The 16995-nt window shown below is 36.8% G+C and overlaps 3 protein-coding genes across 3 annotated transcripts; all 3 read right to left on the minus strand.

The window, feature by feature from the left end:
- Positions 1-2472: 2472 nt before the first annotated feature.
- LOC127494617 (protein Wnt-8a) lies at positions 2473-4880 on the minus strand. Its single transcript, XM_051860626.1, has 6 exons — positions 4611-4880; positions 4474-4507; positions 4194-4332; positions 3968-4093; positions 3653-3795; positions 2473-3204 (listed from the first exon to the last, which is right to left on the minus strand). The coding sequence occupies exons 1-6, from the start codon at positions 4739-4741 to the stop codon at positions 2650-2652; spliced, it is 1128 nt and encodes a 375-aa protein (XP_051716586.1). The 5' UTR covers positions 4742-4880; the 3' UTR covers positions 2473-2649.
- Positions 4881-5027: 147 nt separating this feature from the next.
- On the minus strand, positions 5028-10613 carry wnt8a (wingless-type MMTV integration site family, member 8a). The gene is given in 8 exon segments (XM_051860624.1): positions 5028-5775; positions 5778-6078; positions 6186-6328; positions 6428-6553; positions 6666-6804; positions 6915-6948; positions 7069-7193; positions 9171-10613. Coding segments are annotated over 8 exon segments (1152 nt in total). The 5' UTR covers positions 9192-10613; the 3' UTR covers positions 5028-5512.
- Positions 10614-10755: 142 nt separating this feature from the next.
- On the minus strand, positions 10756-12301 carry tmsb2 (thymosin beta 2). The gene is made up of 2 exons (XM_051860625.1): positions 12202-12301; positions 10756-11746 (listed from the first exon to the last, which is right to left on the minus strand). The coding sequence occupies exons 1-2, from the start codon at positions 12299-12301 to the stop codon at positions 11709-11711; spliced, it is 138 nt and encodes a 45-aa protein (XP_051716585.1). The 3' UTR covers positions 10756-11708.
- Between the last annotated feature and the right edge of the window lie 4694 nt (positions 12302-16995).

Consider the following 16995-nt stretch of genomic DNA (forward strand, 5'->3'; position numbering starts at 1 on the left):
CATATCCTGTCTTGGAGCTAGATTTACACTAACGTGGAAATAACTGCCTCTAATGGCTCTAAATTAGAGCGTGTTGCAGTTCCATTTCTCACCACAGAGCTAAGTATCATAATAATAGGCCTAATAATATGCCTGCCGAAGAGCTGTGTGCTAAATTTGGATATATCCTGCTCAATTTACAACTTAATATAGTCTAGTCTATTTACAATTTATTATTGATTCAGTTTATATAGAGGTCTATGTTTGGATGAATATTTTGACAGTCTGCCCTTACAGACGAGCCGTGGTTAGTTTTTTTTGAGAAATAAAAAGCAGAAGGAACTTTCATTGCAGGATGTCTTAGGTGTTAAAGATATCTTTAAGATGACACCCACTTATTAAGGAAGAGGTGAATATTTAAGAAAGCTGAGACCCAAAAGATCTCAGTAGGCACTATAGGATTTAACCAAATTATGATATCAGTAATATTGACCTGTCATGGAAAAGAGAGCCAATAAACTAGTGCCAGATATCTCTAATGAATGACAAATAAGTCAGGGAGACAGTAGCTTGATGGAGAGTGTGGCAGTTCTTCTGATGAAGAAACTGCGCATTCCTGGTCTTTGTCATGCGCAAGTGGAATCCTTAAGCTAAAAGGAAATAGGTCTTTTGTGGAGTGGAACAGACTGGGATCACTGTTAGTGCTGGGGTTTTGAAGTGGGTAAACCAAAGGGCTACACTGAGATTACAACCTGATTCTATCCATATGAAAGGTCAGTAAAATAAGAGATAAGGAGGGGATGGGAACGGGGGTCATGGATGAGATGACAACAACATGGTACTGTATTTGAGGGGATGGCCACTTTGTTCCTTATTCATCAGAGCTCAGCAGGGTGGCCTGGGAAAGAACATAACATCCTGAAAGGCGAATAGCCAGTCTGTGGTGGGTGAATGGTTTGTTTCTGTTGATTAGAGTACTTTGAGTAAAATTTCTCTGTATTTTTTCACTTTTTATTTATTTATTTGAAGCAAAGTGAGCTTTAATTTAGTCAAGTAGCCTACTTTTTATATATCAAATAATTAAAGTTAAATAATTTATGTATTTTAACATAGAAGCAGCCAAGGGAAGCAAATGAAGTCACTGTGACATACTATATTCTGAGATTCCCACCCCCTGTCCTTGGAGTCAAGACCCCCACTTGAGCCAATATCCCATCATTCATCAGGCCAGACAGTTTGGCAGATTTATGGCATGTCCCACTGAGTAAACTGACTATGCTTTAAGGAATAAGTGAGAAATCTGCTGATAAACTATATGAAAACAAATGTCATGATTAGGCCATAACATCAAATGGTTTAAAACATAATCACAAATTATGTTGACACAGACGAAGTAAGGCTGGTTTTACAATTTAAATGTGTTCTCAACCTCGTAACGTGACTAATAATGGAATTTAGCTTCTTCCCTTTGATTTATTTACATGCATCGCAGTGACTTCCGCAGGTGTGATTATGAACACCAACACAGCCGCAACGCGGATTAACATGCCAAACACCTTCCAGCGGCGGCATGTTTCCTACGGGCTTTGTCTACACTTTTGTCACCGGGGCAGCGTACTGCATATTGTCCGCATATCAAAGTGCGCCAAAGTCTAGGCAAGGGAGGCGCCTGTAGGGCGATGTGCCAAGTGTAACACCAAGTTAATCCCTTCAAGAGTATTTATTAAATAAACGCCATGTACCGTGGTACTAATAGAGACCCCCGTCATTTCAAGGGTTTTTTTCTGGCGGCGCGTGTCTGAAGCTCTCTAATGACTCAATGCAACAAATAGGCATATAATAAATTCGCAACTATCATAATTAATCATTACCACCATTATAAAAAAATATTTAATTCGTCCCCCAACATTCTGAGCAATAGTCACAATTAAGAAGTTTGTTTTGCAGACACTGCGAGGAAAAAAAATGTATCCGTTTGTATTGTAACCTTGTTTTAGAAGAAGCTTCTGTCAGCTGGTTGATAAGTGGTTGTAATGCTCATCTTTCACCGACCGCGTTTTGTAAACAGATCACTTTGGGTGAACGCAAAGAATATGATTAATAGGCTATTCATAAGGCCAACAGTAAGACTTTAAGACAGACATTGGGTTGTTGAAAATGTGAAATGTAGCCTACCTGAGGGAAGCCTTGAGCACAGAGAGAAGTTGTCTTTGACTATTGTAAGTTGACATTAAATATACAAGAACCGTGACTTCATTAGTCTTTTTCATGGAAACTCTAAATAAGCAGTTAGCCTATTTCTCAAGCACCACGATTATAGCATAGGCCTATGCATTTTTATTCATACACGGTCGTGTAGCCTATATATTGATCAAAACTATATTGTTTTGCATTTCTTACCTTATCGCTCATTCATGTTGCTTATTTTCAACTGTATTTTTATATTTGGACATCCCTGTTTGTTAGCTTGAGCATATAGAAATATCAGCTTGGACTTATTTAGGTTCATGGACATTAAAAAGACCACAAGACATTTCACTTGCTTATAGTTTTATTATAATAGCTTAATATATATTTTGAGTATGTACAGAAATAAATGTAAAAAAAAAAAAATTAAGGGAAAAAAGTGCAGGTGGAGGTGTTCTCCTAAGAAAATAGTTTAGGTGTGTTTTATTTTGGTCCTCGGGGTCTGCGTCTTTGGTGACCGTGGCTTCCGTGTCTCCGGGCGCAAACGTGTTTGACAGTGACCTGAGAGCAGTTCTCGCACTTTACTGTGCAGCACCAGTGGAACTTGCAGTTGCAGCTACTCACTACCTCCGTGCGCCTCTCCTCCACCCGCAGACCGCACTCGTGGCACAGTCTGCGGCAGCTTCGCCTTTCCCACTGAGTGAGACTTTCTCCGTGCTGCAGGCACTCCCGACCCTCTGTTCCAGGAAGCCCGAGGCTCAGATTCTTGGCGCAATAATCGGGCGAATCCTCTAGATATATGAGCTCTGTCCGGGCGATGGAGCCGAAAGCGTCTGCCATGGCCACGCGGTTGTCTGCGGTGTTGCCCGCGCGCATTCGTCTCTTGTCCATTTCGAGCTTCTGGGCCTGATCGTGCTTCATTTTCAGGTAATTGCCAATCTCACGGAAATCAGAAAGCTGCATCCAGCACGTTTGCATTGTGCAACTTTCTGACATGCCATGGCACCTACAGATCCTCTTCATGGTCGCCTTTACAGCCTAAAACACAAATTTGTGTTTTAAAAAAGTGTGTATTCTTTATACATATAAATATATACAGTAGTCAACATTTGAAGTTCATCAAAGTTGTCTTAAGAACTAAGATGTCGTAAGAAGAAGGTTTTAGGACTACGTTGATGAAAGATTTTGATCCACTTCAGATGCTGACTACTGTATATAGCTAGGCCTATAAGTCAAAAAAAAAAAAAAAAATATTGATAAAATAACGTTTCAGTAACCACAAAAGTTAGTTGGCTAAGTAGCTAACAGAATACACCTTTTCCTGAGGAGGTAAAGACAGCTGCTCGGTCGCTAAATGTATAAATTATCACCATTATAGCCTATAGATTTACATTTAGCCATGTCCCCCCTAGCGTTTTTTTTTTTTTAAAAAATCTGTCAGTCATTTATAAAAACGTTGCCATATGAAAAGTATTCCTTAACTTACCAAACGTCCAGCTTCATTATTATGAAGATTAACTGCAGCTCGAGAGTCTTGTCCAGTCTCAAGCGCATCCACGTATTGTTTAGAAATTCTCTCTCCAAAATCCACGTTGTCGCTACATCCTCCCCAAAGCCAGCCACGACCCCCTGAAATAGTGTTTATCCCATTAGATAAATGCGTCGTGACCGGCTACTTCACTTTTATTGCATTTTATTTATTTCATTTTTTTTCTTTTTGATGAACAAAGTAGACTATATTAGATTTATTTAGTTTATTAGTTTATGAATTCGTTTATAAATATATCTTTAATGTTCTTACCGAGTTTGCCGTTCCTCGAACTGTCACATCCGCAGTCATCCAAATCTCCGAGACTGCAGTTTCTGGTTAAAGTGTACATAACCCCAGCTGCGCTTATTGCGTGGACAAATGACGTCTCTCTCGTTGCTACAGAAGTAGAGAGTATAAATATGTCGTTTTATTTTTCAGACTTTGTAAAAAAAAAAAAAAAGTAGATAAATAACTCACATTTTTGAATATATCTTACCACTTCTAAAGCCTTTATGTGTGGAAAGTTGCAGCGCGCTGTCCGGGCAGTTCCACCTGTCCCAAGCAAACTGATGTTTGCATTCATGTATCCCACTCTGAGCACCGACCCGCACACTACTTGCATAGGTAAGATAAGCCTAGGAAGAAAATATTAGAAAGACATTGAATACTTTGATTTATTAAAAAAAAAATATATATATATATATATAAACGTAAAACGATTTTTAAGGCGGTCGTTTTATATGGCTTTTCAAAGCTTAGAATAGCCTATAAATTACCTTTGGCCCAGTCATCAGCAAATTGTTCATTGCCCTATGGAAGGAAAAGGCAAATCAAAATACGTGTTATGTTAACAATTAAGGGCAATTATGTTTACATTACAACAACTGGTAATAATTCACTAATGCATCCTCACCATGTGTACCCAGGAAGAGTTCTGTCGCAAATTAAGAATAAAAACACCCAAAGGAAAACGTAAGCCATTATCTTAGATCCACACTGATAAAGCAGGCAATGTACTGATTTGAGAAAGTGATGTGCCGTCATGTATTTTATACTCCTCTCAATGGCCTGGGCAAAATACCTTTTGTTACAGGATTCCTGCCAAGCTATTGGTCCCCAGTCACCAGCCAAGTCAGGGGAACGCCTCCAATGAACTTCAAAGGATATCAATACACGACAGACTATTGTCTCTCCGCGGGCAGGGTCTAGAAGTCGTTGGCTGATGCATAATTCAAGTGTGATTGGAGTGATTTTACACCGTTTATTCACCAATAAACATTTGAACCAGTTGTCAAACTGCGCAATGAAATCGACCACTCGGAGACTGTAATTTTGTTTTAAATATTTAATTTGCTTCCCATGACAAAATAAGTCAATTTAATATATATATAAACAGAATGTAATAGTTTAAAAATAATGTGATAGTTAAAAAAATAATTGCCTTCAATAAGTTCCATAAAAACAACACTTCAAGCCCCTTGTGATACAATACACACTGTCAAGTTATATGTGCCAGAGGAAAAAAAAAATTAAAAAAACATGGTGCAAATATTCCAAACAATCATATTTGTAAGCAATGTGAACTAATGTCAACAACGAAAAAGTGCAAATAATGAACATAGGTCGTGAAATTAGAACTTAATATGTGATCAAAATTGACAGTGGGGACGAGGAAGCCCTTGTGTCTTAGGGGTTCGAACTGACATTTTTCCTTATGTGCAGAATAATATACAGTATAAGTAAAAAAACAGCATATCTTAAAATCTCATATAAAATATATTTACATTGGAAATATACAACTTAATATATTTGAGTTCATCTATTACGCGTATGTTGTCTTTTGCGTGAATTGTTGTGCGGCCGACGGTTTTTGTGCCTTTTTGCGCAAAAATATTTGGTTACAGTCTGAGTGCATGTTTCGCACTTGACTGTGCAACACCAGTGAAATTTACAGTTGCAGCTGCTCACAGTCTCTATCCTCCTCTCCTCCACTTTCAAACCACATTCGTGGCAGAGCCGCCTGCAGCTTCTCTTCTCCCACTGTGAAAGATTCTTCCCGCTTTGTAGGCATTCCCTGCTTCTGTTCCATGTAGTCCCAGGCTGAGGTTTTTCACGCAGTAGTCTGGAGAATCTTCCATGTAAATGAGTTCTGTGCGCGCAACGGTGCTGAACGTGTCCGCGATTGCGCCACGATTATCCGCGCTGTTACCTGCCCTCATCCGAATCTTGTCCATCTCCAGCTTCTGTGCTTGATCATGCTTGATTTTCAGATAGGTGCCGATATCTCTGAACTCAGCAAGCTGCATCCAACATGTCTGAATACTGCAGCTTCCAGACACCCCATGACACTTACAGGTCCTTTTGAGTGTTGCTTTGACAGCCTGAAATGTAAATAGTTTCAAATTAGACTCACATGCTGGGATAAATTAAGTTTTTCTTTTGACTAGAGAAAGCAGATTAATACGAGAATACAATTATAGCTACTCACGAGTCGACCAGCCTCGTTGTTGTGCAGGTTCACTGCAGCGCGAGAGTCGTGACCATTTTCCAGCGCGTCCACAAATTGTTTAGCGATTCTTTCTCCAAAGTCAACATTGTCACTGCAGCCTCCCCAAACCCAACCACGACCACCTTAGAAAAAAGAAAATAGGAAAGTCCAATGTTATTGGTCTGAAATCATTAAATCATTTTAATTATACATATTCATAGTTAATAATAATAATGTCTTACCCGTTTTTCCTATTTTGGAGTCGTCACAGCCACAGTTATCGAAGTCCCCCATGCTGCAGTTCTTTGTCAAAGTGTACATAACTCCAGCAGCACTTATGGCATGTACAAAAGCAGTCTCTCTGGTGGCTATTAATAATAAAGTAATATTAAAAAAAGAAAAAAGAAGGTGGTCAGATTCAATACATTTTAAAGTAAAGTTAATTGGAAAATACATTCTAATTTTGACAATAGTGCTTACCACTCCGCAGGCCGTTATGCGTAGATAACTGCAGTGCGCTTTCCGGACACTTCCACCTGTCCCATGCGAACTGATGTTTGCACTCTTCAAGACCGACCTGAGCCCCTGCCTGCACACTGCTGGTGTATGTGAGGTAAGCCTGTTGGATTCAAAAGATGAGCGTTAATTAAACACTGTACATGCAGACATAAAATATCCTATGAAATGAAATATCGCTATACAAGTGCCAGACGTAAAAACTTCAATTACCTTTGGTCCTGTCATCAGGAAGTTATTCACCGACCTACAAAAAGAGAAGAAAAAAGCATGAGTTCATTAAGCATGAGTTTTAAAAGTTTTGTTAATAAATAACAGTGACATCAGAACAACTGAAGTATGATAACATATTTTGAATGTTCTGTACCATGCTGTTGTCGACAGTATGTGACAGCACATAGACATCACCAACGATGCAAAAAGCTGGCAAGGGTTCATTGCTGCGTGAGCGACCTCGATGCTCCCTTCTTGTGGAGATGCAAAGCACAAACACTGAGATGGATACCCAGGAAGAGACAGAAGACAAGTGACTGAGTGCTTGAACGAGCAAGGCATTTATACCTGTCTCCAACTTTGAGTGACAGGGATCTCCAACCTTTGACAATTCGCTGTGAAAAGACGTCGAGGTCATCACTGGAACTGTGCGGCCTTAACTGCACTTCAAAGCATTAACACTTTTCACTAAGCCCTTCAGCCTGTATTTCATTAAGCTATCGTTCATGATGAGGGTTGTGTCAGAGTGCATCTATCTTTCTATTTATTTATTTATTTATCCATCTATTCTTACATTTATTTATTTATTCACTCACGAGTTATTTTTTGTAACTAATGTGCTACATTAATAATGTCTTTGTATTCATCAGACACTTTGAATTGAACTGTCCAAAGCCATCAAACTGTTCAGTTAATATCCATTCATTAGACTTGTCTATTGAAGGTGTTGTGTGTATTCATGAGTACGCTGGTTGTTGATTCCGTGTATTGGACGTGTATCACTGGACATGCATGTTTGCATCAAAACAGTTCTTTTATATTGCTTCTTAAATTAAGAGTTTATTAGTTTATAAATAATCCTTGTATATTCTATACACACACACATATGCATATATATATATATATATATAAATAATTTAATATATATATAATATATATTATATCATCATTTAACATTTTAAATTCTTAGTTTATCTTCTTGACTTTATAGATTTTCTTTATTTGAGACTTGACTTTTCACGTTTTGGGAAAGTTTTTCACCGGGAAATGACACTGAAATGTAAGGGGCTGCTCTACATTGTATAGAAAAAGTCATAAAATCATTCGGCTCCGTTCGCTAAGGGCCATGCAAATAACATGTAACACGTCTACGCCTCTGACACTTTAGTGTTAATAGAAGACCAGCTGATCCCTTGGGAACAGCTCTGGTGTGAAAAATGTCTGGAAACGTTGTCCTATACATGTATATGTAGAGTGCAACATGTTATAGCACTAGTCTGCAAAATACAACTAATAATAATTATGAACGCATTTAGTCTATTAATTGATTTAGTCCTACGTTTTGTGTGTCGGAATGGATAAGTTTTAAGTTGTCAATACACTTGGGATTTTTCTTCTTCAAAAAAAAAATAAAAAAAAATAAAAAATAAATAAATAAATAAATGGTCATATGCTTAAAGTAGGCTAAATAAAAAAAAAAAATAATCATAAGGGAGACAAATCAGTTTTTAATGATAGGCCAACTAGTTTTCATTATTTAACTAGTGCTGATGAGTTTACACAATTCAATCATGTGTCATGTAAGACAAATTCAAAACCGATAAGCTAATTCACACTAAGTTATTATTTGTCACTAGGGGATCAACAGATGAGAAATGTAAACAAAAGGATAATCATGGGAACGATTATATTTCATCATTTTACTTTCGATGACTTTTGCGATGAATTAATACGCGATGTGGAGATGTGATTTTATATACTGTTGCTCGTGGAAGATTAATTGTTGAAACCACGTATTGACATCTTCGAATCAAATCGTTAGCCACTCAAAAATCCCTTTTCAAAACAGCATTTATTTGATGGTCGGTTAATGGTTTAACCAATGCTGCTGGCTGGAAGACAATGGAGGGACGCGCAAGTGAGGATAATCCCCACTAATTGGACATCGGCATCATCAAGTCTACGAGGTGCCTGAAACCCAAATTCCCACACCTACTTGTTACAAAACAAACCCGTATTAAACAATGATCTGATACACGCAGACCCAACCTAAACGGAGCCATTGTGCCATAAACGCTCTGTCGCAGACATCTCAGAATGGTTTTATGGAGTAACAAACTGAGGGCAATGAGACGTCGCTTAGTTCCACGCTTTAATAGCTACCAACTACGGGCAATGAAGTAATAATCAGAAAGCAATCATTAAAATGGCTGGAAGACCATCACTACAGCGTTTACTCCCCATAACATGGCTCACCTTGCTGCACAGATGATCCATTTTGACTAGTCGCTCACAGAAGCTCAGGTGCAGTTCATTAGCCTATGCTGTCACTGACTGTGTTAAGGCTCTTCGCCTTGTGATTAAGAAAGGAAATAAGGATGCCTGATAGCTAATAATAAAAAGAAAAATCTTTAGTTTAAAACAAGTCAAATTCTTAAATGTTAGTGCTCTTGATTTTGTTTTTGTGAAAAAAATATTTGTACCATTTTTTACAAAAAATATTAGCCTATAATAGGTTTAAAGGTTTTTCCATTTGACCTGAACAAAATGTGTGTTTTTTTTTTTTTTTTTATAAAATTGTTTAATATTCGATTAACTTGCAGATATTTACCAGCGTTTTCTTTTTCAACAATTTCAGTCTTTTAATGAAACGGTTATCATAGAAGAGGCGATTTTTTACTGAAAGTTTTACGTTATAACTTTATAACGTAGATACGGGCAAAAATGAGTGTCACCTCAATGATAGCCTGCCTTCTTTCTTATGCACTAAAAGGACCAGTTTATTAGGTGTTTGCGTAAGCAACATAGACTACTTAAACCAGTTAAAACGGTTTGTTTTTTTTATTGGAGTTTTACGTCTTCATCAGTTTACTTTATTAGCTTTAGTTATGTTAGATTTTAAAAGCGATAAGTTGGTCATAAAAGACGATAAGGGTTGGAGAAGCGCTGTGGTGTTATGAGAACGGTAGATGGTGGCAGGAACAGTGACGCCAGGAACATCTCAACCAGATTTCAGTTCAAAGGAGATCTAGGCGCGTCCTCTAGCACCTCATCAGCAGGTGTTAATTGTAAAAACAAGAATAGCCCTGTAAAATACATGTAGTATCGGATAATCAGCGATGTTCGAGCTATGGGTGACCATTTTTGAGGACAATTTTTTCTCAGCACTATATTAACTTTTGGATTTGATATTCTTGGTTCGATTAGGGTGTCTCATAATGTTGCTCATATCATCAACATTAATGATGTTAAATCGGTTTTAAAGCATACAGACTCGGGGAATAATAACTTGAGTGGCTTCAGGTGTGACATAGCCTAATCAGGATACTATTAATCATAGCGCCCCTGCTGGCTACACCACAAAATATGCTGGTTAAAGGGTTAGTTCATCCCAAAATGAAAATTCTGTCATTAATTACTTAGCGTCAACCCGTAAGACCTTCGTTCATCTTTGGAACACAAATTAAGATATTTTTGATGAAATCCGTGATCTATCTGGCCTCTAGACTGCAACACAATTACCACTTTTACTGCCAAGAAAGGTAGGAAAGACATTGTTAAAATAGTCAATATGAATACAGTGGTTCAACCTTAATGTTATGAAGCGATGAGAATACTTTTTGTGTGCCAAAAAACAAACAAAAATTAGCCAGCGTTCTGCCGTAGAACCCGGAAGCGCTGCACTGTGACAAGAAAATGTTGAATAAAGTCACCATTTTTGTTTGTTTTTAGCGCACAAAAAGTATTCCCATGAATGTCAAGTCAGACAGATTGTGATATATTGAAAATCGAGAGAGGTATTCTTCTCAAACCTGTTCTCATGATGACCACTTACCCCATATGGTGTTACAACGGTTTTATTAATCGAGGATGCATTCAATTGATCAAAAGTGACAGTAGGCTTACAGACAATTAAAAAAAAAAAAAGTCAAATTAAAAAATGTCAAATAAATGCTGTTCTTTTTAAACTTTCTATTCATCAGAGAATCCTAACAAAATCTATCCAGGTTTCCAGCTAAATATTAACAGACTGTTTGCAACATTGATAATAATAATAAATGTTACTTGAGCAGCAAATCAGCATATTAGAATGATTTCTGAAGGGTCATGTGACACTGAAGCCTGCAATGACAGCTGAAAATTCAACTTTGCCTTTACAGGAATTACTGTTTTTTTTTTTTTTTTTTTTACTGGTTTTTTTCATAACAAAAAAAACATATTACCACCCCCCAAAGATGTGCATATGTGTGTGGTCCATACAAAATATCCCCATGATGAAAACAGCTTATAAATCATATTAAATGATGTTTTTTTGAAAATGCAGAAAGTTTTTTTTTTTTTTTTTTTGTGATGGGTAGGTTTAGGAGTAGAGTTAAGTAATAGAATATGCAGTTTATACGGTATAAAATCATTATGTCTATGGAAAGTCCCCATAAAACATTAAAACCATACATTAGCATTGAATAATCACCTAAAGAAAGATCATTTTATGTAGAGGAGTCATATTTGGCATTTTATTTGTTTTACATTTCATTTTGTCTTTATTTCATGAAGAAACCCTTTTAAAAAAATTAAAAAAAACAAATGCACTAAACAGAATTTGGTAAAATATCTATTTTAAACCCTGTCTCATGTCACCCCCTTCATCACACTCCCATTCATAGGCCCCAGTGACTCCAATCGCCATGGTAACAATGCATCACATGGGGCAATAGCACCCTTTAAACAGAAATAGGAATTGTAATATCTGCCATGTCAGAAGAACATGTTTTGTGCTTGTCTTCTTGTCTCAGGTCATGGGGTGGCATCTCCTTTCCTCTCCTGCTCGATAGCTGAAAACAGAGAAAGATTAAATATAATGTTTATTAATGCTTTTGCAGGATAAATGCCTTTATTGTGCCAGTAAAGCTTCTTAAGAGAGACAGAGATGTGTCTGAAAGACGACCGTGCCAGGGAGCGTGGCATTATTGCAAATAAGATGCTTATTCACACGATAAATTCTGCAAGCAGGCTTAGGTCTGCACTGCAATGCTGATGGAGGACTTTGAACTGACATCCGTCTGCTGACATAAGAAGCTGAAAAAAGAGGCTGAATGCTGAGCAGTGTGAGAGTGAAAGAAAAATAGAGATGGAATGGAAGAGAAACAAATGGCTGAAACAGAATTATAAAGAGAGAAGATAGACAGAACACTGCAGAGAAGAGAAAGACAGATGGGGGGGAAGAGAGACCTACACCACACCCAAACTGATTGGACACAGCGTATGCTGTAATGTAACACACACTCACTCTCTTTGGTGGGCAGAGGGTTCTTCTCTTTTGTCTCAGTCTTCTTCAGCTTGGTTTTGTCAAACCTGGCGATTTCTGTGAGGTCTGGCTTGTCAGACATGTTTGCTGTCAGTAGAGATGACAGATGAGACTTAGAGAGCATTGACCTTGTTTTTTGTCTTTTGCGTTTTATACAGGAAAGTCCACTCGTTATTTCAGTCATTTCACAGCAAGGTCTTTAAATATATTTGATTAAAATGCTGATAAATATTACTGATATGTTATTTTAGTGCAAAAGTGTTAAACCATCAAATGACTCATTTCAAGAGTGCAGTGTTTTTAGGCAAAGTCAGCCGGATGCTAAGAGAAGAAATGTTCCTATTCTCTCTATACATGTGATGGTAGCATGTAGCACACGTGTTTTCCAGCATGCGTGTATCATGTTCCGATGCTAACCGCCCACCTAGCTAACTCTCCATGCATCTTAATATGTATCTCTCTTTAATTTCACTGAATGTCCTTTATCAAGTCCAAGTCTTTGTTCTTTTCCACATGGCTTCATTCATGTCATGGATGACTACACCATTTTAGCATGCAGGCAGCCTTTTTTTTCTCACCTGCTAGACTGCAGTGTCTACCTCACAGGATAAATAGCTATTCATTTTCCTATATCTCTCTTCACTCTCTGGCTGCCGCACCTATAGCCAGTGTGAATTTATCATCTCTAGTTGTCGCATTCATCATGCTAGTCCTTAAACACACAAGCACATGCAGAAAGAGGAGGATGGCTATTGTTATGATGGATAAAGGACTTACCTTATGGCACAAAGTGGCTGTATCCACTGGCTGGTAGAAAGAGAGGAGGACAGGGTGTCTGCTGAGATTACCCAGACTGCGTCTGCTGGCGTCTGTGTATCCGCTAGGGCGTGGAATTTAGAGGAAAGAGAGGGAGGGAGGGAGGATGCTGGAGAGGTTTAGTCAGCCTATCCCTTCCATCCTATCCAGTTAATATTCATGCTATGTAGAGAACAGACATTCAATGCCTTTACGTGTTTGAGTGATGAATTAATAAAGATGGAATATGACAAATGGAGTGGATACAAGGGCATGTAATTTTGGAATTACAGGGTTAGCTGGAAGCAGGGTTCTGTCACAGCAGTTTGGCAGCTGTCTGGTTGGGGGCTGGGATGTCATACTGCGGAAGACCCTGAGTCATGTCCCATTTTAAGATGTGCCCCTCGCTGAGCCAAGGGAAGCACCATTAACCGGTTCTATAATTATATCTCGTTCTGAATATATGATTAAAACTGTATGTGAAATCCTAGAAACTAACCATGAGAATTAAAATCAAGTTAAATGTTGCAATATTATAGGGTATATGCATGCATCTGTGGCTAAAATGAATGCATTTACTTATAAATTAGATAGGTGTGATTTCTTAGTCATACTTAGCAATGACTTATACTTAGTCATAAGATCATTAGTGTGACATCATTTCACATTTCAGCTTGACTAGTCAGCAGACATGGAAATGCACAATGTTGAGATGGACATGAGATGGAATTATATATATATATATATATATATATATATTCATTAATACAGTTTATTTACTATAGTTTAAAAAAATGGTAATAAATATGACAAGATCTCAGAGTTAAACTGTGTCAGAAAAAATTAATCTTAATTATGTCAGATAACACTTAAGCAAAACATAGTCAGGTCAAAGTGTTTGAATAATTTTCGGTTCCAAATTTTTATCAGTTTTACTGGTAGTCCACCCTATGAAGAATTTTTAGGTATAATATGTCACAGTTTACTTTATTTAGTTATCCTCACTTATATGAATGAACTATAGTGTCCTGCACCCACTAGTAAAAATATATCAAAAATATAAAAAATGTCTGAATAATTTTTAGTTTGACTAATATATATATATATATTAAATGTAAAAATACATTTTAGTATTATCATATGACATCCCCTTCAGCCAATAAAAATAAAATTTATGTGCTATGTGCTTGACATTTTTGGCAACAACGTGAAGGACATATTAGCACATGTTAGGTCACATGCTGTCAAGGCTCCATTGTGAGTTCATTTTAGACTAGAAAATAAATATAAATTCAATATAAAAAAATATCATTATACATCCAAATGTGTTTTCTAAAGTTTTTGGTAATTTTAATGCATATTGTGTAAAATCAATACTCAAAGACCAAAAAAAAAAAAAAAAAAAAAAAAAAAAAAGGGTGTGTATTATGCATAAATGACAAAGTCCTTTTAGGGGATACATATTTTCAGTGTAGCTGGCACTATTGTTCATTACTGGCAGTATAATAGCCTTTTGCCTGTGTTTTAGGTTGATGTTAGTAAGTTTTATAGAAGACAGACAGGAAAAGCTGAACCTTTTCCAGTACTGATGATAGTGACTGCAATAAGGTCGTAGTAAGAAAGGAATAAGTTGAAGATCAAGGAGGATAAAGGCAGTGAGGGTGATGGCAGAGATGAAGAATATAAGTCATAGATTGTTGTGAAAGTCAGACATTTTTGTACATTATCATATGCCAGTTTGGAATAAAATTTAAATATTAAATAAATATTAAATATTTTTAAAATATTTTCTTTTAATGTTTTTTGAAACATTAAGACATGGTTTCACTATTTTCTAGGCAGCGAAGTTGCATCTGAATTTTTGTCAAATTTTTGACATTTTCACATGTGAGTTCCAAATGAAATATAGTAGAACAAGATTAAATGGAATGTTAATAAAGCTTTTTAATGTTTCTATTTTTGAAACACTTAGACCTTTTCACTACTTTTTAAATAGTGAAAATGTGTTTGAATGTGTGTTAAGTTTCAGACAATTTGCCAAAATTTACCCTAATAGAACAGTCAGTTATAAATGATCAAACCTAAAACAAGGTCAAAGGTTAGATGAAGAAAACTACTTTTGGAAAACGATTTTAGCCTTAAATATATGTAATATATATATATATATATATATATATATATATATATATATATATATATATGTATATGTATATATATATGTATATATATATGTATATATATATATGTTTCAGGATTTTAAGGTCATTGTTTTATGAGTGCAAATTGAGTTTGTTGGTTGACAACCTTTGCTATAGTGTTATGGAAGTTTATTTGAAATGTGGTAGTTTTAGTGCATTTTAAATGTGAAACTAACTGCTGTGCCAAGCTGAAAGTTGGTTTGGAGAACTGTGTGAAGAGTTTTGAAAAACTGACCTAAGTATTGAGAAATATGTCTTCAATTGCCCAACAACACACACTTTCACTATATAAAAATCTTGTTTTCATTTTCTGTTGTCATTTAAATTGCTTAATTTCTTTAACCCTTATATTCTGTTGAGATCCACTGCACTTCCTCATTGGTTGGGGTCATAGGGACCCCAGTGATTAAAGTGTGCCAATAGTAATTCATGAAATAAATGTGTCTTTTTCCTGGTGAATATATTTTGCCATTTATCCTGAGATTATTAAACTCATAAAATAATATAAATAATTCCATCACTAACCCTTCAATTTCCTATAATGGTGTGCACATTTTAAAAAAGCGATGAAATAACCAAATTAATTTTTAATTACACAAAATAATGAAAAAAAGTATTGTCATACTTGTTCTATATATATATATATATATATATATATACAGGTGCTGGTCATATAATTAGAATATCATCAAAAAGTTGATTTATTTCACTAATTCCATTCAAAAAGTGAAACTTGTATATTATATTCATTCATTACACACAGACTGATATATTTCAAATGTTTATTTCTTTTAATTTTGATGATTATAACTGAAAACTAAGGAAAATTCCAAATTCAGTATCTCAGAAAATTAGAATATTGTGAAAAGGTTCAACTTTGAAGACACCTGGTGCCACACTCTAATCAGCTAATTAACTCAAAACACCTGCAAAGGCCTTTAAATGGTCTCTCAGTCTAGTTCTGTAGGCTACACAATCATGGGGAAGACTGCTGACTTGACAGTTGTCCAAAAGACGACCATTGACACCTTGCACAAGGAGGGCAAGACACAAAAGGTCATTGCAAAAGAGGCTGGCTGTTCACAGAGCTCTGTGTCCAAGCACATTAATAGAGAGGCGAAGGGAAGGAAAAGATGTGGTAGAAAAAAGTGTACAAGCAATAGGGATAACCGCACCCTGGAGAGGATTGTGAAACAAAACCCATTCAAAAATGTGGGGGAGATTCACAAAGAGTGGACTGCAGCTGGAGTCAGTGCTTCAAGAACCACTACGCACAGACGTATGCAAGACATGGGTTTCAGCTGTCGTGTCAAGCCACTCTTGAACAACAGACAGCGTCAGAAGCGTCTCGCCTGGGCTAAAGACAAAAAGGACTGGACTGCTGCTGACTGGTCCAAAGTTATGTTCTCTGATGAAAGTAAATTTTGCATTTCCTTTGGAAATCAAGGTCCCAGAGTCTGGAGGAAGAGAGGAGAGGCACACAATCCACATTGCTTGAGGTCCAGTGTAAAGTTTCCACGGTCAGTGATGGTTTGGGGTGCCATGTCATCTGCTGGTGTTGGTCCACTGTGTTTTCTGAGGTCCAAGGTCAACGTAGCCGTATACCAGGAAGTTTTAGAGCACTTCATGCTTCCTGCTGCTGACCAACTTTATGGAGATGCAGATTTCATTTTCCAACAGGACTTGGCACCTGCACACAGTGCCAAAGCTACCAGTACCTGGTTTAAGGACCATGGTATCCCTGTTCTTAATTGGCCAGCAAACTCACCTGACCTTAACCCCA

Source organism: Ctenopharyngodon idella, chromosome 14, assembly GCF_019924925.1.
Source record: "Ctenopharyngodon idella isolate HZGC_01 chromosome 14, HZGC01, whole genome shotgun sequence".
In the NCBI taxonomy this organism is placed as follows: domain Eukaryota; kingdom Metazoa; phylum Chordata; class Actinopteri; order Cypriniformes; family Xenocyprididae; genus Ctenopharyngodon; species Ctenopharyngodon idella.